General features: G+C 40.3%; 1 protein-coding gene across 1 annotated transcript; it reads right to left on the reverse strand.

Moving 5' to 3' along the window:
* Nucleotides 1-1,060: 1,060 nt before the first annotated feature.
* On the reverse strand, nucleotides 1,061-23,522 carry aspscr1 (ASPSCR1 tether for SLC2A4, UBX domain containing). The gene is made up of 17 exons (XM_040146065.1): nucleotides 23,413-23,522; nucleotides 23,123-23,178; nucleotides 21,076-21,190; nucleotides 17,692-17,792; nucleotides 15,740-15,797; nucleotides 15,548-15,621; nucleotides 14,884-15,442; nucleotides 13,819-13,878; nucleotides 13,420-13,559; nucleotides 12,524-12,605; nucleotides 12,342-12,408; nucleotides 11,913-11,975; nucleotides 10,538-10,590; nucleotides 5,128-5,179; nucleotides 4,925-4,994; nucleotides 4,183-4,370; nucleotides 1,061-1,387 (listed from the first exon to the last, which is right to left on the reverse strand). The coding sequence occupies exons 1-17, from the start codon at nucleotides 23,500-23,502 to the stop codon at nucleotides 1,377-1,379; spliced, it is 1,839 nt and encodes a 612-aa protein (XP_040001999.1). The 5' UTR covers nucleotides 23,503-23,522; the 3' UTR covers nucleotides 1,061-1,376.
* Nucleotides 23,523-24,267: the final 745 nt, after the last annotated feature.

The raw sequence follows: 24,267 nt of genomic DNA on the forward strand, positions 1-24,267 counted from the left end.
GTCTCTATAAATGGCCTGAGTATGTGTCCATCGCTTTATTTGGCATCAAAGACTCCAGGGACAATTGGAAGTAATTAATTTGCAAAGGGAGACAGTGCGTATGTGTGACAAGTGGAAGGAATGTACTCTTCCCTCATACGTCCACCGCCCGCCCGCCCGCCCACCCACCCACACAGAGTCCTGCTCCCCTCTGTTTTCGGCCACTTTTTGAAGTTCCTCCTGCAGCTAAAAGAGTGAATGAGGGGACAGCTGGGGAGAGGGCCGAGGGATGTGTTGTGAGCGAGTGTGTGACCGTGACAGCATGTGAAAATATGGCCGTGTGCTGCTTGTTTACTGTTACCTGTAGATGTCCAGATAAGTCAGGGCATTTTAGAGGCAGAGGCTGCATGAATTTGTGTATCATAAGGTGTAATCATGTTAGATCAAAGCTGTGGTCTCCATGGATCCTGGAAGGCACCTGAAAAATGTTGAGCCGCTCTTAAACATTAACTTACTTACAAAACCACACAAAACACATGCATGCACGCACGCACACACAGACACACACAGACACACAGACACACAGACACACACACACACACACACACACACACACACACACACACACACACACACACACACACACACACAGCCTCTGTTAAGGCTGTGAGACATATCAGCCCACTTGTTTCAGACGTGACCTCAAATACATCCCATCTTATTTTCCTATTACTTTCCCTCATTGTCCTTGGAATGAAAATAGGGTTTGTTTTCTCACCCAGATGTACCATAGAGATATATGATCCTACAAAGGCAGAGAGAAGTAACCACAGGAGGAGGTTAGGAATGTTCTAATACCCTCGTTTTATGCCATTTTGGCTGCTTATTTCACACCCCGAAAATGAATTATTGGATTAAAATTAAAATTGGATTTAAATTTGAACATGGTCTTCTGCTGATGAAGATTGTAATTAGATTAAAAGCTCCACAACAGCTACTAAATTAATGTTGAGGTGAGATTTTTTTTTAATCGGGTAGAAGAGTAAGTTTAAAGTTCAATATAAGACAATGTAAGGCACACTTTAGTACAACAATCTTTATTCACTTTTCAATGCATTTTCACCCACTGAATAAAAGCAGCCTCTTCAGCGCACTCACCTCCCAGAGATCAACCGGAATGAAACACATCAATCTTCATGGCAGTTAAATATTCACTATGTATTCATTTAGCTCACTATTTTGACCATCTGAAAACCTACGGGCATCCTACATGATGGATGAAGTCCACTGCGGTCACAGTGTTGAGCCTTTTTCCAAGCGCAGCAAAGATTTAAGTGCTCTATTCAGTCTGTAAGGCAGAGCTTGTCAGACTTCTGTTGCGGTCAGTCCTCGCAGTCTTATTTCTTACCTGTGCAGGAAACAAGAAACTGAAATTAATAGCTCAGCCAGTCAACAAACATTACAAATTAACAGTACTATGACTGTAGCTTCTTTCTAGTTTACTTTGTTGAGCAACAACATGAGACAACAGAGAAACCTGAGATCTCTGGACAGACAATGGCCAAATGTTCTGCTTTATTCAAAACAAATTGCTATTTTTGACAGGGCACATATTAACAAGACACTCACATTCTAAATCAATTCTGATCAAAACAATTTTTTTCATTAAAAAAATAAATTACTCTAAAAAAACAAAAACAAAAAGAAAAACACGAACACACTCAAAGCTTGTATGGTGTGGTATAAGAAAATCATGTATCCACTCTGTACCAGATTTAAATAAATTCTCAAAAAGCATGCTGCCTTATATTCCCTACTGAATTTGGAATTCTGACTCTGGATATGCATTGAAAATCAGTTAAAAACAAGCAGTATCATCCATATACGTCTGTTTTCCAAAAAAACCCTGCACAACATGTGATGTGTAATAAATCCTGCCAACATGACATCGACACAATAGTGATCATCGTGATGCAGGAAGGAGCAGAAAACTTTTATTCATAGATTTGGAGCTTTGTTGGTGCTGGAAGGTCACCAGACGGCTGGAGATTGAAAATGTGTTGGCTCTAATCTGGTAACATTAACATGCTCTGGCATATTGTTCAAGACGGGTTAAACTACAGGACGTCTTCAGTGATGGACCAACAGTCTCAGAGTGTGTTGAAGTCTACTGTGTGTGCGCACCCACGCGTGTGTCCTCTCCCGGGTTCCACACATGAAGTCTGTAATTCCACCCCCCCCCCCCCCCCCCAGTCTGCTTCTTTTAACTTTCCTCATGAAAGAAAAAGCAGCCACAACTTTCTTTAGAGACATGGACACACACAGAGATCAGCCAGACATAAAATCCACACAAAAACACAAACAAGTCAGAGAGAAAAGGGAGCAATATTCTAAACAAAAACATCAATATGGTGACCACTAGAAGCACCACAATAGAACAACAGAAAAGCGCTGTGCCTGGACTGACCACAGGGGCTCATGCTGTGTGATGTGGCCAAGAAGCAGGCTCTCTGCCTGGACCATGAGTGTCTGTAGTGGTCTCCTGGGCCTGAGGGGGTGACCATCCTGAACTAATTGCTTCATCTTAACATGCATCCTTATCTTCTGACTCATGAGGAATTCTGCTTTCAAAAGGCCATTTCCTACTGACTGTGGTTTTGGGGTTTGTGTGTGTGTTCTTACCACGACAAGAATCGTGTGTTTCAAAATCTTCTGTTCTTTCTCTAAAGAAAATGACTGGGTCAAAACCTAGTATATGGCTGGACCGATGTTTATCTGTTTGCTTCTCTCCTACTGCCTGTTATCACATATATAGTAATTTAATACAGCTGAATTCCCAATAAAGCTTTTCTCACTTACATATTTCTGTTGTCTACATGACTACATGTTAATCAGCAGCCACTTCCAAGCCATTTCCAAGCTCCTGCTCTGCACTGATATAATCTTGATTTCATAACCGCAACGTCGTCTGACAAAATCACCACACACATAAGTTAAAGACAACGGCTGTGTTGTGATTTTGGCTATATTTACTTGTAAAATGATCTCTCAGAGAGAACGTTAGAACCTCATTCACGTCTATGCACCGGCCATGGTCAGTTGAATGAAATGCACCGAGAGGCCTGCCTGCGGAGGGGAAGCCCGACCTCACGCTGACGACTCTCTTCTACGGAAACTAGCAAAGGTTTGTCCAAAAAGTCACTAGATTTGTTCCTTGGTTTTGAATAAAAGTTGCCAAAGAGGTGTGAAAAGTCAGTAAATCGAGGCGCTAAGTTCTGAATACTGTCTGTAAATGCCCTCCTGGTAATCACATAATTCATTTTGAAAGAGCAACGGCCACCAGCCAATTGGTAACGCCAATGCTCGGCCGGGCAACCAATAGTGTAGCGTCAACTCAGTCATGGGTCATTCAGCTGACTAGCCAAGAGCTGTCTCCAGTGGTGGAAAGCAAGGCCAATGTTAACTCCTGTTTTGCCTCTATTTCTATCACTTCTTTTCTTCTACTGGAGTTAGCATGCTAACCAGCTAGCTCCGGCCCATCTGGTCACTTTCCGATAGCGAGTTACTTCAGCATCCAGGGTGCCCTGAGGACGTAGCGCTGTTCAGAGGGCATATTATAACGTCTTGTATTGTAAACACAACACTGGCTGAAGTTCTCTGTGACCATTGTCGGCAGAGAAAACTTACACATAGCACCTTTAATTTTGCTAGGCCAGCAACTTTCTTCAAGTCTGTTTATAGTGTCTCTCTTATTTGGTCAGCCCTATGAAGCCCGGTTTGACTTCAAGGAGTTTCTGAAAGCTTGTGTAACATGTTTTCCTGCCATAGAGGAAATAAATTCTTGACATGCGAAAACATCTCCCGTTTTCACTGCTGAAATGGACCAGGGACCGAATCATCTGTCAAACAGCCAAGAATTACCACAAAAAGTCACGAGGAGGAGCTCAAAAGGACAAAAAGACTGAAAAAAGCTAACAGCCGGAGGAATTTATTCTGCCCCCTCCAAGAGCCTGACAGGGGAGTGTATGTAAGTGAGTAATAGACAAGCTACAAAAATGTTATGTTATGTTATGTCTCAAGTGACGTATTTCATGTTTAACTTTGGATTGTATTAAACTTTGCATTTAACACCTTATAGTTTGTTTGTAAAAAAAAAACAGCGTGAAAACAAGCTGGACATCATCTGTCCTGTCCCATCCTCACCTGGAAGCTTGAGCCACTTGGGCACCTTGCCCGGGTCAGATCTGGTAGGGTTAGCAGCCTGGGTGTGTGTAGACAGGTCTTGCTCATCCCGTGTAGACCCGCCGGTGTCTGCCGTCTCCTCTGGAGGAGGCAGAGGCTCCTCCAAGCCCCCAGGGCTGGAGGAGGGTGTCGGGGACCGGAGCATGCAGCTGAATTAGAAAAGTTGAAATTTGAAACGGGTCACTAGGAAAGGTACTTTGGAGGAGTGCAGGATGTTATTTTTTGTTTTCTGGAGGAATTCATGTGTCTACGTAAACCAGCACTGTTTTGTGGCAGAGGAGCTGAGCCAGATATTGAATAACAGAGTGAGTTAAAGATCTAAAACAGAGGAGGATTGATGACCTTGTTAAAGAAGAAAAAGGACAACAGGTGGGGGTCACTTTTGGAAAATGGGCTCTATCTTTAGAAGGAGTGGAAAGCGGTGTGTGTGTGTGTGTGTGTGTGTGTGTGTGTGTGTGTGTGTGTGTGTGTGTGTGGAGGAAATGAGGGCGCATGGGGGCACCTGCTGTTTAGGCAGAACCTCAAAGGGATTCCAATGATGACAGCTTTGTGACAGGAAAATAGGCTGGTTGCCGCAGGATACAAGTGCATATACACACCCAAATACACGCACGACCAGGCGCTCATTTAAACACACACACACACACACACACACACACACACACACACACACACACACACACACACACACGCATACGCATACCTTGCAATGGACTCATTTGCTTGCAAGGCTGAGACAGAGGATTCAAGGAGTTCCCTCTTTATGTAAAAAGCTGGGGAGGAAACACACAAACACAGGCAGAAACACAATGTTAACTATTGTTCTGTTATACTACACTCCTCAGTAATACACCAGTGTCTAATTCAAATTAGCATATGAAAGAAAAGAACTGAAAAGACAAACACCTGTCTTAATGTCACAGCCGAAGTACACCAGCGCACCGGGAAACAAGTCAGCCTGTAGACAGAGAGAGAGAGGAGGAAAAATGAACAGAAGCCTTCAAAAATGTTTGGCACACAAGTCAATTTCTGCAAAACATGGAAAAATCCAAACAAAACTGCCCCCTGCTACACGCAAACCAAGTGCTGCTGCCACATCCAAGCCATAGTCAAGTTCATTTTTGAGAATGATTCATTGCTCTGGGATCTGAACCAGAAACCGTGGTTCTTTGAAGCAGACCACAAAATGAGCACCAATGAAATGGTTAGTGAAAACACTTTCACCCCTTAAGCACAACACTCCTCTCCAGTCATAGTTTTAACGGTTATAATTGACCAGTCGTAGGCAGATATTATCAACCGTACAATTATGAGGTAGAAACACAGACAGACAGGCAGGCAAGCAGGGCACATTTCTGTGACTCTAATAGAAAGCAGGCAAACAAAACTAGTTTAAGAAAAACATAGTCCTCTACTCATGTGCACATTCACATTCTCATGTAAGCATTAGTACAAAGTTGAGTTGTATTAAAAAATGTAGTGGTAAACACAACGATGAGTAAACTGTTTGTTTCAGCTGGCGGTTACCATGCGGCCAAAAACCACCATCAGAGACAAATCTCTACTTTATTCTCAGGAAAAACACCATGGGCAATTTCTGCTTTTCTCCTTTTTCTGCCATTTAATAGATCCTCTGATGTATAACTACCTTAACAGGAATAGGCCTTATGATAATTTTATTATAAATTGCATAATATATTTATTATATGTAAACCAAAAAGGTGACTTATTCCTTCATACCATGAATTGAAGTAGTTGTAGCGCTTTATCAATTAAAAGAGTTATTTTATCACAGAAACAACAACAGTAGAGGTTTATGTTAAAATGAGATCTACCTGTTAAAATCGTCATTACCGGATTCCAAACTACTGATGTTTTCATAGACACTCTGGATGATATGGATTCTTTACTTTTACCTAACAGACATTTGCTTCTTCTTTTTGTTTCAACATTGAGAAGCATCTGCACCTGAGTCCCTGTGTAATGAACTTCCAAAACCCCAAAGATATTTAGTTTATTACCTCTGCCAAGGAGGTTCTGTTTTAACCCGTGGGCCTTTGTTGGTTTGTTTTTCTTGTCAGCAGGATTACACAAAAAGTACCTAACTGGTTAAAGGGGCGTATCCACAAATTTCTTTTTATAATCACTCTCCTTAACATTGGGAGTTTTTCGACATGTTTGTCAGTTTCTCAGGAAATGATGTATGGATGTTGAATGAAAAAATTCAGACATGTTTATCATGTTGAGATCGATGAGTTTGTAAAATCTGATGCATATCCGGACTTTTCTTCCGGCTAAAGAAAATGCTGAATCTGATTTACAAACAGAGTTGCACTTACTACGGTTCATCACAAATAAATCATTTGTTATCAGACCACCTCCTTTTTCCTTTTATTTTTCTGCTGTAAGAGCAAGACAGATGCGTTGGATTGTCAGCATGTGCTCTACTGAGTGCCATTCTAGTTATCACATAAGACAAAGTCCTTTTTAAGGCATTTTTGCTTGAAAAATGATTTTTTTGATTTCTGAAATAATTAATTATGAGTGCATGATAAATACAGACTATTGCACATTTTCACAGGCAGCAGTATGAACAGTTTCAGCCACTTCGACAATGAAACCAGAGCCTCTCGGTGACCTCCATCACTTGTTCCCTTCTCACATGAACACTTCCCAAGGCAGATTTATGATTGACTTGATTGTACTCCAAGGGGATACTGTTTATCTTGAATAAGTTCTTTGTCCTCCCCATGATACCTCTTCAAAAACCTTGTCATGGACTTTCTTGTGTATCTTATTTAAATTTTGTTTGATTTGTGGTCTTGGGCAGAAATTTGACTTAGAAACAATCTGAACCTAAAACTACTTCTCACCTTGCAGGTTATGTCCATTTATCTTATTATGCAACTTTAGTCCTTTTCCATTGCAGATATTTGGACTTCTCATCGCAGGAAAAGCACAGTTGTTACTATTAACACTAACGAGCCAGCACTCCATACTCCAGGACCCTGAGACTGGCTGAGTCCTTAATGTTATTTATTAAGACGTGTCAAAATGTCTGCTGTCAAAACTGTCTATTACTTGCAACAGTGGTTATGTAGCGGTGTCAGAGTCTGGGCAGCGAATACTTGTCTTGTATTTGTAATTAATGAGGATCAATTATTTATTTGTTTGTCACTTTGACATTAAAGAGTCTTTTTTTCCTGTTGATCAGTATCAATAAAGGCTGGGTAATACTATTCACAGACACACTCTATTGTTGAGGATGCCCTGAATTGTCTAGAACATCAAATGGATCCACATTTTCCAACAGACAAACTGATCTCTCCTTGCCAGTTACAGTCATCCTCTGCTCCTAAAGAACATTTATAATAAAACACTGATAGCATCTTGTCACAGACACGATACATTTGATTAAGCCTAGATTGTGCTGTCTTGTAAATCTATTAAAATCTTTTCCAAAGTAATACTTGCCTTTGGATATTCCCAATAATTTTCAACTAAACCCAAGTTAACAGCCTCTTAACAGATATCAAAGCTCTTACAAGTTTTTTTTGGATAAGCAGTTGATATCACACCAACTGACCGAGGATTCAATAACCTTCGTTGGGTGTGGAGTCATTATGGTAACATTAATCTCATGTAGTACAAAAAAAAAATTAATGGACTGCACTAATACAGTGCTTTTCTAGTCTTATCACATACTCAAAGCACTTGACACTACATGCCACATTCACTCATTCACGCAAACATTCATACAACTCTCTTATTCTATACAAACTGTGTTTTCTACACACACACACACACACACACACACACACACACACTCACACACCAATGATGCATCGGGGGCAATTTGGGGTTCAATATCTTGCCCAAGGACACTTTGACATGCGGACTGGAGGAGCTGGGGATCGAACCACCGACCTTCCGGTTAGTGGACGACCCCTCCTGATCCACAGCCCCTGTTAATCAACAGAAAATTAGTGAACATCTATTTTGATCATTAACTGTTTAAGTCATTTCTCATGCAACAATGCAATAAATTTGCTTGTTATCATTATTGTAACTTGAATATATTTGTGTGGAAAACTATGTTGGACAAACCAAAGAGTCTGAAGACGACCCCTTTGGACTTTCGCAAAATAACACGTATGCGGCCATTAAGTGCACATTAATGACACCTTTTACAAGATTCTTGTCTCAAAATGAGTTAGCTTGAAAAATTAAAGCCAGCGGAAGCCTGCCTGTTCAACCAACTCCTGGATCTGATGTTAGCATAACTAACTAACACTAGTGAACTACTGGTGTTGATGAGCTACATCATCATTTGTTGTTGGTACAGAAAAGCCATCACAGTGCCATCGGTGAACATTTTCAATGTAGCTTAGCCCTACATTGTTTCAAACCAGCAACGTAAACCTGCCTAATCCCTCCAACGGTCATACCTTCTCCACTATGACTCATCTTACACACACTGTCCTTTCTCCCTCTGCCCCCCCCCATGATAACTATTTTCTAAATTGGGACACGCTGGCCTAATTGCTTTTATCAAAGCCCTGTGAGCAGAAAACAATGTGTTACAGTGGAACAACAGGCATTCCTGCTATCCTGCTCCCTCTGGCAGCTGCACCTCCGCTCTGGATAAGACAGGGCAACGGGAAAAGATCTGTGTGTGTGTGTGTGTGTGTGTGTGTGTGTGCGTGAGAGAGAGAGAGCGAGACAGTTACAGAAACAGTATGAAAAACATATATTCTATATATATATATGTAAGACAGAAAGGGAGAGAGAGAGAGAGAAAAAGAGGCAGAATAGATACTGATGGAAGTCAGAGGGAGAGACGAGATGAGGGAGGGGATGCCTGGTATTAAAGGGCTTCTGGGTTGGGAAACATTCCTTTCCTGACATGACACAAAGTGATTAAAGTGTGTGTGTGCGCGCGTGTGTGTCGTGAGTGAGTGTGTGTGAGCGAGAGACATTGTACAAATGCGTGTGCCCTCGTGTGTATGTGACATAACAAAAAAAAAGATTAAAGATTCTTTGTATGTGTCAAAGATTGTTGTATAGACAGGGAAACTGAGCCAGACGCAGAGTATGTGTGTGACATGACACCAATGGGATTAAAGATTTTGATTTGTGCACTTTAATGCTTTTAAGTCCCTAATGGATAGAGACATGGGGGTGAGGGAGGGGGGCTGAGGCATAAGAGAGGGTTGGAGAGAGGGATAGTAGTGGTGGAGGTGGAGGTGGAGGTGGAGATGGAGGGAGGGGAGAAAGAGGAAAGAGAGAAAGCTGGAGTTGGGGTACAGGGGAGGGACAGGTAGTGACAAACAGACAGGGAGAGTCCAGAAAGGGACAAAAAGATGAAAAACAAAGAAACAAACGACTTACATCAGAACATCAGATTTGATTCAGGGAGGTTGTGGCACCAGAAGAGACGGACACGCACACACGCACACACACACACACACACACACAAAGCACGCACGCACGCACGCACGCACGCACGTACACACCATCACCAACATACACATTTCAAAGTATGCTTTTGAGGATCGTTATCTTTTCTCTCTGAGGACCTAAATCTTGTTCATCATCACAACACGATATCACTTCAAACAACTTTCTCTTCCTCCCCTTCGTTCCCCCACATCTCCTTTCGTCTGCTTCAGGTTGAGTCAAAGTGTCGAAAAACGGGAGCATGGCACTCACTGCTGACAAAAATGTTCTAGTTATTCTAAAATGATGTGTCTAAAAATGAAAACAAGGCGACTCAAGAGAGTGTGTGTGAACCAGAGAACAACTTTTTTTGTTTTTCATTTGTATCTCTTCTCTGTCAACTGTTTCACTACAGGGATTGCTCTGAACTCGAAAGCAACAAAACATCAAGGCTGCCCATTGCTCTGTGTGTGTGTGTGTGTGTGTGTGTGTGTGTGTGTGTGTGTGTGTCAAGATCAAAGCGAGGCCTGTATTAACCCCATGTGCCAGTCTGGGAAAAATCAAACCCAGCTGGGGTCAAGGACAGTGGAGAGGGGGGAACAAGTGTGAGAGTGTGTAGGAGCGAGAGAAGAGGGGGAGAATGGGAATGTGGTAGGGCTTTGAAGAGGAGCGAGAGAGACCAGCCGATACATTTTACAGTTAGTCTGTGTGTGTATGTGTTGAGATAGTTTCAAAGATGGTCACTTGAAGTTTTGCAGTTGGTTTTTTTTGGAGTTTGGGTGTGATGTGCTTTGTTTGAGTCAAATCATTCTGTTTTTGATTGTCCTTCAACTAAAGGGCTTCCTACATATTTCAATTACAAAGTGAGGATTCCTACCTGGAAAAGTGTAGCTGTAGGGTCGTCCAGAATGGTTTTTGGGGGTGTGATGACTGAAAGAAAGTTTTAAGCGAAAAAAAAGGGTGAACTTGGTGGAAAGAAATGGGAACACAGTACTTACTAACATGTACATATACTGGAACCACTGGAGAGTTAAACTTGACAAAGTGATTTTAAAAAAATTGAACAGAATACACGTAAGCATTGATTGTAGGCATGTAATTTGTTAAACTGAAGCCTTTTTCAATATAGTATGATCAGTTTTCCTCTAAAACTAATGCTGCTGTTCAACAACATTTTCTCCACATCAAGAGATACTGTAGACAAGGAGGACTGAATTGATTTCCCTGCTTTTCAGGAAATTATGAATAACAGCAAGTCAGCTGTGGAAACACTCAGACATTTTTGTACACAATAGTAAATCAAGTTGAAATAGACCTGTGAGGCATGTGTGGAGAATTTGACCACAATGACAATAAGGTTTGGCTTTTGGCATCAAACTAGTTCTAATGCACTGAGAGAATTGGAAATTAACTAAAAAAATATTTTATAATCTGAAAAATTGTAAGTGAGGAGCCTTTCCTTTATTCAATAGTTGACAGTAGAGACAAATAAGAAAAATGGGGAGAGAGTTAGGCGACGACACGTAACACAAGTCCCCAGCCAGAATCAAACCAGGAATACTGGTATTGTACGTGGTTTGTAGCTTCGACAACTTGATCTCACGTATGTCATACTGAGTTGAGATCTGGGAATGCAGCAACATTGGTAAAAAGAAGTCAGACAGGGTAAGAAACACAAGCAGTCAGACAGGTTTTAAACAAACCTCCAGGTCAGCCAAACTTATTTTTTAAGAGAAAACGCAGGTGGACAATAAAATTGTTACCCAATCTGTGCATTTTAGACATCTACCATAGTTTACTGACTTACTTCTTTATTCAGCCTCGACCTCCCGTACTTTCCTGTGCAGTGAGAGGTTATTAACATTTGAGGTTTTCTGACATTCAGTTTTACCCTCAAAGTGAAGGGGTTTAGATAATATGGATAATCCATAGGCTTCTTTAAAACCTGTAAGATTATCTGACTGCTAATTTTTTGCCCCATGGCACTTTGTTGTAGCAATGTTGCAGGCCTCTAGATCTCAGCAATTATTCTGGTGAGTGCAACGTTACCATAACTGATGGAAATAATGGCTAAAACTATGAACATAAGACTTGAGTTGCAATAAACCAAAAATATCTTTTAATCAAGCAAAGTGTTAAATAACAGAAATATGATTTCATAACATCTTCAAACCTTTACAAAGGAGCTACAGGGTGAATGTTGATGCTTGATGATGATGTGATTAATTAGTGAGAAATCAAATGACACTTACACAGGTAGAAACTGAGCTGAGGATCCTCCAAGTGACTCCTCACAAAGTGCCTGACAGTACCAACTGGACACAAAACACACACAGAGCAAATCAATTTATGCATAAACAAATTGATCTATATGCAGCTACATCAGTCACCGTGTGGAGTAAAAATAATTTTTCAGACGGAATTTTCCTCCAATTTGTTGTTCTGCTGGTTGTCGTGTTGCAGTTGGGGCTGAGGTGGATCTAATCCCTGGAATTACAGACCTGTCTCATTCTTTGTGTCTCTCTGTCACTCTGGTGTGGCTACAGTCATAAATGTGGTGAGGGAGCCGCAAGTAACTTTAACATTGCAGCCATACCTGTGGCTAGCCAGCTGAAATGAACACTCTGTACACTGCACACACACCCGCGCACACACACGAGCATAAAGAGAAACACACACACCTGTCTCCAGGGGCCTGAAGAAGCCTTGTAGAACATGTCTGTCTGGAAACTGGACCCTCAGGACCACCTGGGGACACAGAGGGGTAGAAGAGGTTATTTAAAATCTGTTCCTTTCAAACAAACATACAAAAAAAAAAAAAAAAAAACCGGACTGTGATTATATATTTGTCACTTGTACTCACTTTGGGATATCTGTCCATTTTCTCTTTCATCTGGGCCTCTCTTAAAGATTTAGTCATCAGTGGAGCCTCCTCCAATAACTTCCTAGAAGAATGAAGGAGAAAGAGACAGACTAATTTACAACGAAATGAGCTGTGAAATAAAAAGCAGACTTTGGAATCGACGATGGGACAAAGCAAAAAAAATGAGTCGATTTTTCTTCTTCTGTCTTTACTCGTGTGTGGCCGTGTATGCGTGTGTACGTGTCAGAGGTAGAGATGAATTGCTGTGGTTGGCTTAATTCCACCCTTGGTAATTGCAGTCATTGACACGGTAGTAGCAAAGCCATGAGGCAGCCAGCTAAGTCAACTTAGACGGAGATTAAAGGATGTACGCGGTGAGGTCTCATCCTGACAGTGTTTGGTCGATGGCTGGAAGATAAACGCCTACACAAAACAGGCTTACTAATTGCTCTCTGTATGCCATATTTAGAAGCTTTTGTAGTGTGCATAGTGTCTTATAAATTAGAACATGTTTGCAAACACACACAATGTCTCAGCAGCTGTGCTCTGCTGTGACCACAGAGTAGACTTGTCCGCATCTGTTTTGAAGAAGCACTCATAAATAAATAAAAACTTCAAACCTACAATAAATAAAAACTTCAAAACACATTCAGTGATGCCCAGCATTATGCCTGCCTATGGCCTCTCATCACTGCTATGGTATTCTGCAATTAAGGGTTATACATCGACAAAACACCGCAGGACCAAATGCCAAACTGACTAATTATCCGTTATGAACAGTGCAGGAGCACATCTCATCCAGACGTGTTTCTGCAGCAACAAAGTATTTATACTAAATATCACACACAGCCCTCTGACCCCAAGTCAACCACCTCGTTTCACTTCCTCATCCCCACCTCTCGCTCTTCAGCTGGGCGAAGCGCTTCCGCACATCATCCACTGTTATTTCAAAGAACTCATCGGGCAGATCCCCGTGCTTCTCAGACTGATGGGACATCGAGTCCAGGTGGTAGATGAGAGGCTCCCTTTCCACTGGCTGCAGGGAGAAAGTGAGAGAATGAAAAGATGGAGACATAAAAGTCTCGACACTAATGTTTTCATCGAAAGCCCCCTGAAACATCATGGTTATGCCTGTAATTAGCACGAGTGGCCTGATTGGGAATCAAGCGCTTAAACGATGTGTTACAAAAATCACGCTGTCCATTCAAGGTGGAAATCCAGAACAAGGGAAGCAGATAAACTGGAATAAACAGGTTAAAAAACAGAAACTTATGACTGGCAGCAAATGGCTTTACCTCCAAGAACTCCTCCCCATAATCCATGTCCTCGTCTGGCTGATTGGTGGTGGCTTGATGCTGTGAAAGGAACAGAACAGGCTACAAGGTATATCTGTTTCCTCTGAAGAGACTATTTTGTTAACTACTGTTTCCAAGGTCAAGAATGATGTTTCAATCTAAAGCAAAGCATGCTGAGTAATCTAGAGAAATCTGCCAATGGGGAAAGGAAACATGACTTTATAAGATTTCGTGAAGCTAGCATAAAAGTACGTCACACTATCTGACTTTAAAAGTAGTAAGAAAGTGTTGCTATGGGCACCCTGGTTGTCTAATGGTTAAAACATATACCACATAATCGCAGCTTCCCTGTTTTGATTACAGCTGAGGACCTTTGTTTGCATGTCCACTATCAAAAATGAATATGCAAAAAAAAAAAATCTTATGATGTCTCTGATATAAGTTATGAAACTTGCCCACATATATCATGAATAACTAGCCTATCGTTCTCATTCAGCTCAATTTTGGAGTTAACAAAATATGATTTTGTCTGCTTGTTTACTAGAAGGTTGTAATTGCAGAAAGAAAATCATACCAACAGAATAAATAGTGAAAAAATATATGTATATATTTGCAGTTCTCCATCTAGTTTTGAAACTGGCCTCTTTATTTAAATAACCTAGTTCCACTTCAAAGATGTTTGGGACATTAATGTCTCAACCATGCAATCTTCTCTGCTTTAGCTTGAAAATAGACTGAAAATTAACGACAAGTTTAGTATATTGAAGTTAAAAGTTGTTCTTGATCTTTGCAACAACAGCTGGAAAAAGACCATCATGTTTTAAGCCAACAGGAACAAAAAGTCCTTAATGTGCTCAGGAAATGGAAATTGAAACATCTACAGGGCAATCTAGTGGATGGTCTTTGTGTTGAGATTGTTTTCTTAAAAATGAAATAATCTTGAAAAGCAAAAACAATTTCTTAGCAAGATTATTTATCTTGGATAAGAAAAAAAAAGATTTAATCATCCTAAAAGAGGATCTCAGGGCTTTCGTCATTTGTACTTCTTGTAGTGATATAGCTCACCTTGGTGTTAGAACCATGGCTGGATTTGGCTTTCTTGGCTTTGGGTGATTCTACTGCAGTAGTCAGGGCTGAAAGAGACGAGGATGAAGATACTGAGCGTCCAACTGCTCTTCCCCCTGGGCCCCCGAGGCGCTGACCACCTCCAGAGAAGGGAATGAATGGTGCTGAGGGAGCGGAGGAGGAGGAGGAAGATGGATGAGACCTTAGTCCTGATGGCCCTGCTTCCTCCCCATCTTCCTCTGGCGCTCCTCTCTCGACAGAGGGGACCTTCGGCCGAACTGCATCCTGGGGGTTTGGAACCTCTTCCTGTTGAACGGGAAGTGTGCTTGTGGCAGAGGCGGGAGTTGACGCAGGTAGGGTTTCCACTGGCTTATCAGGGCTTGAATTTTTAACTGCTATGTCTACTGCTGACATCTGTGGGTGTGATGGACCAGGGTCGGGCTGAGATGACGAGCTAGGTGAGGTTTCCTTGGCAACAGGAGTGGTTGGAATAGCAGTTGTTTCCGTGGCTGCTCTGCCATCTTCCTCTGCAGGAGTTTTGTTCTTTTTGAGTAAAAACCTTAAAGAGAAATGGTAAAAACAGCTTTACCATAAGCATAAACTCTAAGTTTAATTTCTAGTTTTTTGTATGAATTATTATTAACAGTATTAATCTAAGTCTTACCTGACAATGGCACTTCCTCCTGTGAGACCCAGAGACTTCAGAGTGGCCTTCTTTAGTGCTTCATCCCCACTCACCTACACACATAAACGCATACACACACACACAAACACACAGACACCGACAAATAGCTGTTTTACCATAAAACTCACTCTTGTCTCTTGAAAAAAGGAGAGGTAAAAGAACATTGCATACCTCGTCTCTCATGTAAACACACACAGGAGTGGATCCTGACTCAGACAGCTCTGACAGGCTGGAATAAAGTGGTGACAGTTAGAAAAACAGATATTAAAATTAGGGGTGAGTGAGTTTTATTTGATTTAGCTGTGACAAAACAAAACCCAGAAGCGACTCCTTCCTGTTGAGGGAAATCAGCTCTGTGATTTTATGGTAAAATCTCATGCAATGCAGTGACCCGCTGTCTGCTTATGTAGACCGCATTTGCACAATCCCGTGCAGAAACCAACCAAACCATAAATGTTTTGCTATTGTCTCCTCAATCCTGAAAAAAAATGTCCCCCTCTGCTTCACAACATTCCCAGAGCTTTCACAGTGGTATGGAGCTGATATTAATTTCAAAGAAGTGTAACTTCCTTGGAAAAGGATTAGGATATGGAGTGATGTCATTTAATAGAGATGAGATGAGGGGTGGACAGACACTTGAGCACCTGACCTCACAGCTGGAACTACTGAGTAACAGCTGCATGTGTGTGTGTTTGAATGAGTGGTGGTGATGTGTAGGAGAACCTAAACTTTAGTAGAGGAGTGGTGAGAAGAAAAGATGTTATCTAACACAGTGCTGGCCTGTGTTCATTCCTGCACAATGACCACCTTCACCTTTCCGGCCTATTGGAAAATAAAGGCAAACACACGCAAACACACGCAAACACATCTGGCGTCTATATTTCTGACGGCCATACTAGGGCTGGGAAGTATTGATATTACAGAATGGCAAACACATTAAAAACACATAAAATAATTACAGGCATTACATAAAACTCAAACTCAAAAACTTCAATAACTAATGCTGCAAACGTTTTAGTTGTTTTATTAGTTTTTAGTTTGATTTTTTTATTTACAACTTGCCAAGAATATAAATTTCAACAAATTATTTGACTCATATAGACAGAAATTTGTAGAACGATAACATGATAACATCATATTATCAGTATAAAATGTATCTAAAAGTCTATAAACAAGAATATTGTTTTTAAAAATACTGAGTTGCAAAGTGGTGGGAGCTATTTGGGGCACCACTGGTACTGGAAGAAGTCCCATAGACAATATCAGGTGAGTCACAGTTGGAGCATTTCTGCCACAGACTGGCATGAAACCCTCCTGGTTGAATCATCAGTACTAAAGGTGAACATCTAAGTTAGAACATTTTTTGAAATATTTCTTTAATAAAAAGTTATATTACATAGTTACAAGCCTGTGTAAATAAAACCATAAGGTTAGGAGTTGACTACCTATTTAGGTAAGTAACATCCTATCACTGAGATTAAAGTTCAGTGATGTGTTGTCAGTAACAGCAGGCTGAAGCAGAAGATCACAGCATTGTGAAAACTGATTTTATAATCTGCAGGATAAATAAAGTCACTTTTGAATTGTGGTTAGACTTGAGATGAATTTGAAAACTATCGCACCATGTTTTTTGCCAAATGCAATGATAGCCGGGACTGAGGCTAAAGGGTATTGTAGTTTTTGGAGCAGTACACCATGTCAAACTGACAGAAAAAACAACAAAGAGAAAAAGTTGAAATAATTAAAAGTAAGGGCCATAACGTAAAGCTTTAGGACTGTTACATTATTAAGGAGAGTCCTGTGTTTCTGTGTTAAGTACCACTGAAGATACTGAAGATAATACAAAATGGGAAAAAACACTTCCAGAACCAGCTGCTCCTCCCACTTTGCAACTTAATTATTGCCCAGTCCTACTCCTTGCCCCTCATCTCAACTCAATGTAGAACACTTATCCTAAAAATTCAGACCTAAACCATAAGACCAAGTCTTAACCCTCAAACAGCCCTGTGAAGAAATCAGCAGTGGGAAAAGATGCCTTTGCTTTCCAAAAAGATCTTCAAATTGGTTCTCAGTTTGGTGCTCACAAAGACACACACAAACGTTGTGCATGCACCTTCACACACCTGATCTGAGGGAAATGTGTGAGCAGGTCCCACAGACTCTGTCCACAAGAGAAGGAACCCTGAAGCCGGGAGCCGTCCTCCATCTGAAGCGCAATCCGCACCTGAGGGATATGAAACCACAGTAGCACACAACTTTAATTTAGATGTATATCAAAGACCAAAAACACATCTTATACCCGAATCCATAAGCAAGCATGATCCAGGAGTAAACAGCAGGTCTAAATTATTAAGTATCAATCTATCTACACCTCTAGAGCTGGGTTTCTAACCTCATAGTACATACAGTTGGTATGAACTGTAAGTGTGTAAATTATAAGAGCTAGTGACAAAGATGTGACAAATGTGACCCTGACTGGATCTGATCCAGAATTACATTGCATACATCTTAGAATCCTTGGCCACCAGGATAAAAACTAAACTTAATTAATTGTAAATTGTTGCTTTTTTCTCCAGAAATACTGCATAGATTTACATTGAGACCTCTAAAAATTATTCACTTGAAGCCACTTAAAAAAGATAAATCGCACACAAAACTAGCGGTTATATGCATCCACCAACCAGTCAAGTTGCAGTTTACATCTGTGTCTGTCCAGACTCATAATATATCTAGTGAAGACTTTGAAGGAATTTCATAAAAGTTATATTAAGGGTATTTTGTCATAATTACTGTATGCATTATTGAGTTATGGACAAAAAGTGTCCAACTGACTTTTTCCTCAAATTATTCAACTATTTTAGTTGCCTTTAATTACTATAAAATACAAAAATTAAAAAGAGGTAAATGCAAATGTGTCTTTACCGCAAACTTTTCACATTGTAGGAATATTTGACAAAAAAGCTCCCTTAAATTCAAAAAAGAGAAACGCACTACATTAAGTATCATCTCCCTAGGTGGCCATGTTTGAGTTCTTGGCTCAACAGTCTTGAGCCATTTTGCAGGCAGAAAATTCTTTGATAATCGAACTTGATTAAGCTGCACATCTGGGCCTACCTCAGACTGAAAATGAGAAACACAAGGCATCGGTGCGAGTCTCTGTTGTTCTCTCTCTCTCTGAGTCATTCTACGAGTTGTTTATGTTTACACAACAACCATGTTGTGCAGCACAGAAAGCACGCTTTATGTTGGCACACTGGGAGAGATGAAAAAAAGCACCTTGGCTGTCAACGGCCAAATATGAAACACTCTCACACACTAGTTTGGCTGACGTGACTGTTGTGAGAGTGTGTGTGTGTGTGTGTGTGTGTGTGTGTGTGTGTGTGTGTGTGTGTGTGTGCTTGTGTGCGGCTGGGGTGGGGGGTGTGTGGTGCAAGAGCGAGTGTATGTGAGTATATACTTTCTGTGAGGTATCAACAGTCAACCATCCATCAAATGAACAAGAACAACAGATCAAACCCAGCCGTGTTTTACTGCTTAGATTATGATGCCATGATGTCATAGGAAACTACAGCTCAGCTATAACAAAGTGTTTTTTTGGATACAAATCAGAGAGCGAGCACAGACGGAAAATTTATGCATTTTCAGGTACCCACAATAAAAACCCCACACATATTGCCGACTGAAATTTTGAAATAATATTGATTTTGTAATATCTGGCTACATATCACCTGGGATTATTTTCCCCAGAACTAATTATGGGTGGGACAAATAATCAATATCTTGATACAGTTTCATGTCATACATGAGTATCACTATACTCTGTCCTGAGTATCACTTTACTTTCTGTTGCATTATTGAAGACGATGTATTTTCTTTCTTTGCCGCATATATTTCCTCTTTGAACTCTTTGTTTTGGCTTTTTCCAATCTAGGTTCGTCTGACACTGCAATCATGGCTCCTATTTCTGTGTGGTAATGATTCTCTGCACTGTGTTTAGAGGGTTTCATCACACCTGTCCATACTTAACTTTGTGAAAATGAACGTTGTTCATAATCTAGTGAAGTACATTTTAGATGATTTACTGGTACAATTCAGGGGATACTGAGTCTTAATTACCATACTGAGATATACAGACAAATGACAAATTAAAGAAAAAACCTGAATAAATGAGTGGAGAAATTAAAGGAATGCAGGTGCTTCCATACAGGGTATGAGGGGTCACTGAATGGTTTGATGAGTATGACAGTGACGTAAATCATATGCTACGGCCTTCACGATCACCAGATGTCAACTTAACCGGGAGATTTTGGCTGACATGATAGTCAGCGCTCTCCACCACCATCATCAAAACATCAAATGATTGAGTATCTTTTGGAAGAATGGTGTTCATCCCTCCAGTAGTGTTCAGGCCTTATCCACACGGACATGACTATTTCTATGCATTTTGGCCTTTCGTCCACACACAGACTGTGTTAGGTCACTGAAAACGGCCCTTTTGCAAAACTCCTTCCAGGGTGAAGATGTTATGAAAGTGTTTTCAGTGTAGACAGGGCAACCAGAGTTTTTGGCTTGTGACGTAACCAGTTACAACTTTTTTTCAGGCTTTTAATTGGCCAACATGGCTTTACGGTTAGGGCTATATGGGTTATATGGTTTGGTGTGCTATGACAGTGCTTGAAAACGTGTTTTTGCGTTTTCAAGTAGATGGAATTTTTCTTTAAAAACGAAGGAGGAAAACTCCCAATTTAATAAATACCTTTGGACTAGGCCTCAGAGACTTGAAGAATTTTTGACTGTTCCGGGAGCTTACGGTGAAGCAACACAGTTTGTTGGTTTCCTGGTCCATGCTACCTCACAGTTAACTAATACAATATATTGATCGTATTAAACTGTTCCACCTGAATAAATGTCTCCATCTGTTTGCCACGTTATCCACATTATTATTTCTAAGTGCCATTCAGCTCTGCCTCCTCCATGTACAGTAGATGCCAAAGGTTTTATTACTGATCCTCAGTGGAATCCTAACCAATGTATATACATCCATGTGGAATTGGGAAATGTACTGATTAGGAATTCTCAGCCGATAAATTTTGTTTTCTTGATTATGAAAGCCATAAAAGACAATGTACTGTTAATTGTGTCTGATGTACAGAATATCGTCAATATTTTTCAAAGTGTTTAATTTAATTTTTTTTTTTTTTTTACATACATGAAATGTACATTCCACATGTTTAATAACTACATTTATGTGATAAGCTCAAATTTCACTAAGTCAGACCTTAGAATCAGGCTACTATACTAGTGCTAACAGTGATAATGACAGAGACAATTACCAAACATACCCTTACAGTTTGTACTTAGATAATAGATATTTATATCTATGTCTTATACATATGGGTATATTATTTGTCTTTATTATGTGGTCAGCCACCAAAATTTAACTCTATCTCTCTCTCTCACACACACTCAAATACACACACACGTACATGCATTTTATTTTAACTAACCTGGCTGTCGGCTACAGCCTGTTTCCTTGTGCTCGTCACCATTTCCAGTTTAGCATTGTTGGGGAGGTTGGCAAACCTCCATGGCACCGTGAGGTCAATAACAGTCCTCTGAAACCTGTCATAAGGTGAAGACAGTAGAGATGAAAGTGAGCATTCCTATATAATAATTAAAAAATAAACAGAACCATTAAATTTGACAAAATATCTCTCATCTGGAGCTATTCAGTTCTCCTGTCATTAAAAATAAGAAGATTAGAAAATTATGCAAATCAATGATTATAAGATAGGTCAGTGCATTAAAAGTAAGTAACAATTGTCATCTTGATTTTTTGTCCTATATTAAACTGGAGGCGAGTTTATAAATTCTTTCCGAGTTTTATCTTACCTATGCATCTAACATACAGTTAGCTACGCAAGTATTTGGACAGTGACATGATTTTCATGATTTTGCCTCTGTACACCGCCACAATAAATATAAAATGAAGCTATCACGATGTGACTGAAGTGTAGACCTTCAGCTTTAATTCAACGGGTTTAACAAAAATATCGCATTAACCATTTAGGAATTACAGCTATTTTTATACAAAGTCCCTCATTTTCAGAGGCTCAAAAGACAATCGACTGAAAGTCAGTTTCATGGCCATGTGTTGCCTGTTTCCTCATTAGTTCATGACAAATTGAGCAGATAAAAGGTCTGGAGTTGATTCCAAGCGTTGAATCTATATTTGGTGGCTGTTCATTGGAACTCTCAATATGTGTACAAAGAGGTGTTGATGCAAATGATTAGTCTGAAAAAACAAAACAAACCCATCAGACAGATGGCAGAATCTTTAGGAGTGGCCAAATCAACAGTTTGGTACATTCTAAAGAGAAGGAATGCACTGACGAGCTCAGCAACACCAAAAGGCCTAGAAGACCACGGGAGACCGCTAAAGTGGATGATCACAGAATTCTTTCCTTGGTGAAGAGAAATGCTTCACAACATCTGGCCAGGTCAAGAACACTCTTGAGGAGACAGGCCTATCATTGACAAAGTCTACAATCAAGAGACGCCTTCATGAATGTAAATACAGAGAGTTTACGACAAGGTGCAAACTGCTGGTAAAACTCAAGAACAGAAAGGCCAGATTAGATTTTGCCAGAAACCGTCTAAAAAATCCTGCCCAGTTCTGGAACAAGTTTTCTGGACAATGAAACCAGGATTAACATAAACCAGAATGATGGGAAGAGAAGTGTATGGAGAAGGAAAGGAACGGCTCATGATCCAAAGCAGCCACATCATCTGTCAAACATGGACGAGGCAGTGATATGGCATGGGCATGTATGGCTGCCAATGGAAATGGCTCACTTGTGTTTATTGATGATGTGACTGCTGATAGAAGTAGCTGGATGAATTCTGAAGTGTACAGGGCTACACTATCTGCTCAGATTCAGCCAAATGCTGCAAAACTGACAGGACGGTGCTTCACAGTCCAGATGGATAATGACCCAAAAGATACTGCGAAAGCAACTCAAAGAACTGGAATATTCTTCAATGGCCAAGTCAGTCAATCACATCTTGATTGATTTGTGTAAAATACACTGTAGTGTTGTACAGAGGCAAAATGACAAAAATTGTGTCACTGTCCAAATACTTATGTACATAACTGCATATTAAGGAATTTTCATCTTTTTTTCTTTGATGCTGCTAACTTGCTGTTGTCCAAATACACTTTTACACGTTACATATGCTATAAAACCATAATTACCTATAAGTAAAATTCCGTGCTTGAATTCACCTAAATTGCCTAAATAAATTGGGACAGACCCCTGCACAGTATTGTTCGCTTCTGGTAACTTCTCAAACTTTGCATCTCACACCCGACATGATGTGTCCGTCTCAGTACTCACATGTGGCTTATGTACCTATCCAGGTGTATTAAGATGCAGTCTCGGCACAGGTCGTAATTCATTAAAACGCTACAGGCTGGGGATTACAGGCTGACATTCATTTAGATTACATGTCATTACTTTGAAAGCTACATTTACTAGCTGACAGCTTACTCACTTCAAACCGTGATCGTCCGGGTTAAATCCGTGCTTTTTGCAGACATCCTCCAGCACCTAAGAATGACAAATATAAGCGGTATTTCAATAATGAACTTATGCCACATAATTAGCAAAATAATTTGATTTCATCCGCACAAAAACAGAAACTGATCTGTCACTGGCTAACTACCGTTAGCCAAACAAGCTAACCCAGAGGAAAACAGTTTGCGCTGTCTTGAAAACAGAGGAACAGAATGAAACAACCCCTAAATGTCAGAAAACACGAAATTTTCCCAAAACACAAGTTACCTGTAATAACGGTGTGTTTGGAGACACTTTGACTGTTTCTCTTCTCCCATTTGGAGTGAGAACCGTTACAGCTGTGCCACTGGCTGCCATTGTGTGTCGTGACGTCACTGTGTTTGTTTGAATAAACTTTATTGACTTTTACCGGTACAATGATTTAAAGGGTTAGTTCACTCGGCACTGAGAGTTCTATTTATTGTACATTCATTTGTTACATCTGTTTGTGTTCGAAACAATAACTTTAACAAAGATCTCACTGTTTTTATAGAAACAACTGAAGAAGAACTGAAGATGTATTCTCTAATATATTCCAAATATTAAATAAATGAGTCATAAACCACAAATTTAAATGATGCTTATTTTTCAAAAGTATGACCGTATCACTTCTTGTGTCAGTGAAGCTTTTAATACATTACAAACTGTACATACAGACGATTAACAGATAAATGAAAATGCGTGGAGGGACACAACGAATGTGATGCTTCCATACAGCTGGGCATGCTGCATGATACAATGGGCCCTTTTCACTAATGATATTTTGACATGTAACAGTAGAAAAAGCAGAGATAAATAATAAAATGAACGATGGCTGAATCCCAGGCAGGTGTGCCAGTTCCAGGGCTCTATTCCCGTGCACAGCGGCTCACTCTTAGGGATATACTGGGACATTTCAATGGAACTGAGCCATTGTTAATCATGTTAATTACACCTGCGCTTTTTCCTGCTGTAACAGTTCAAAAATGTTTGCTGTGGAAAAGCACCATCATCAAAACACCAAAAGAGGAAATATCTTTTCCATGCCTGCCTAATATATCTCCCTGGTAGAGGGGTGGACTTTACCTGTGTAAAAACCTACAG

This window comes from Xiphias gladius, chromosome 15 (genome assembly GCF_016859285.1).
Source record: "Xiphias gladius isolate SHS-SW01 ecotype Sanya breed wild chromosome 15, ASM1685928v1, whole genome shotgun sequence".
In the NCBI taxonomy this organism is placed as follows: Eukaryota; Metazoa; Chordata; class Actinopteri; order Istiophoriformes; family Xiphiidae; genus Xiphias; species Xiphias gladius.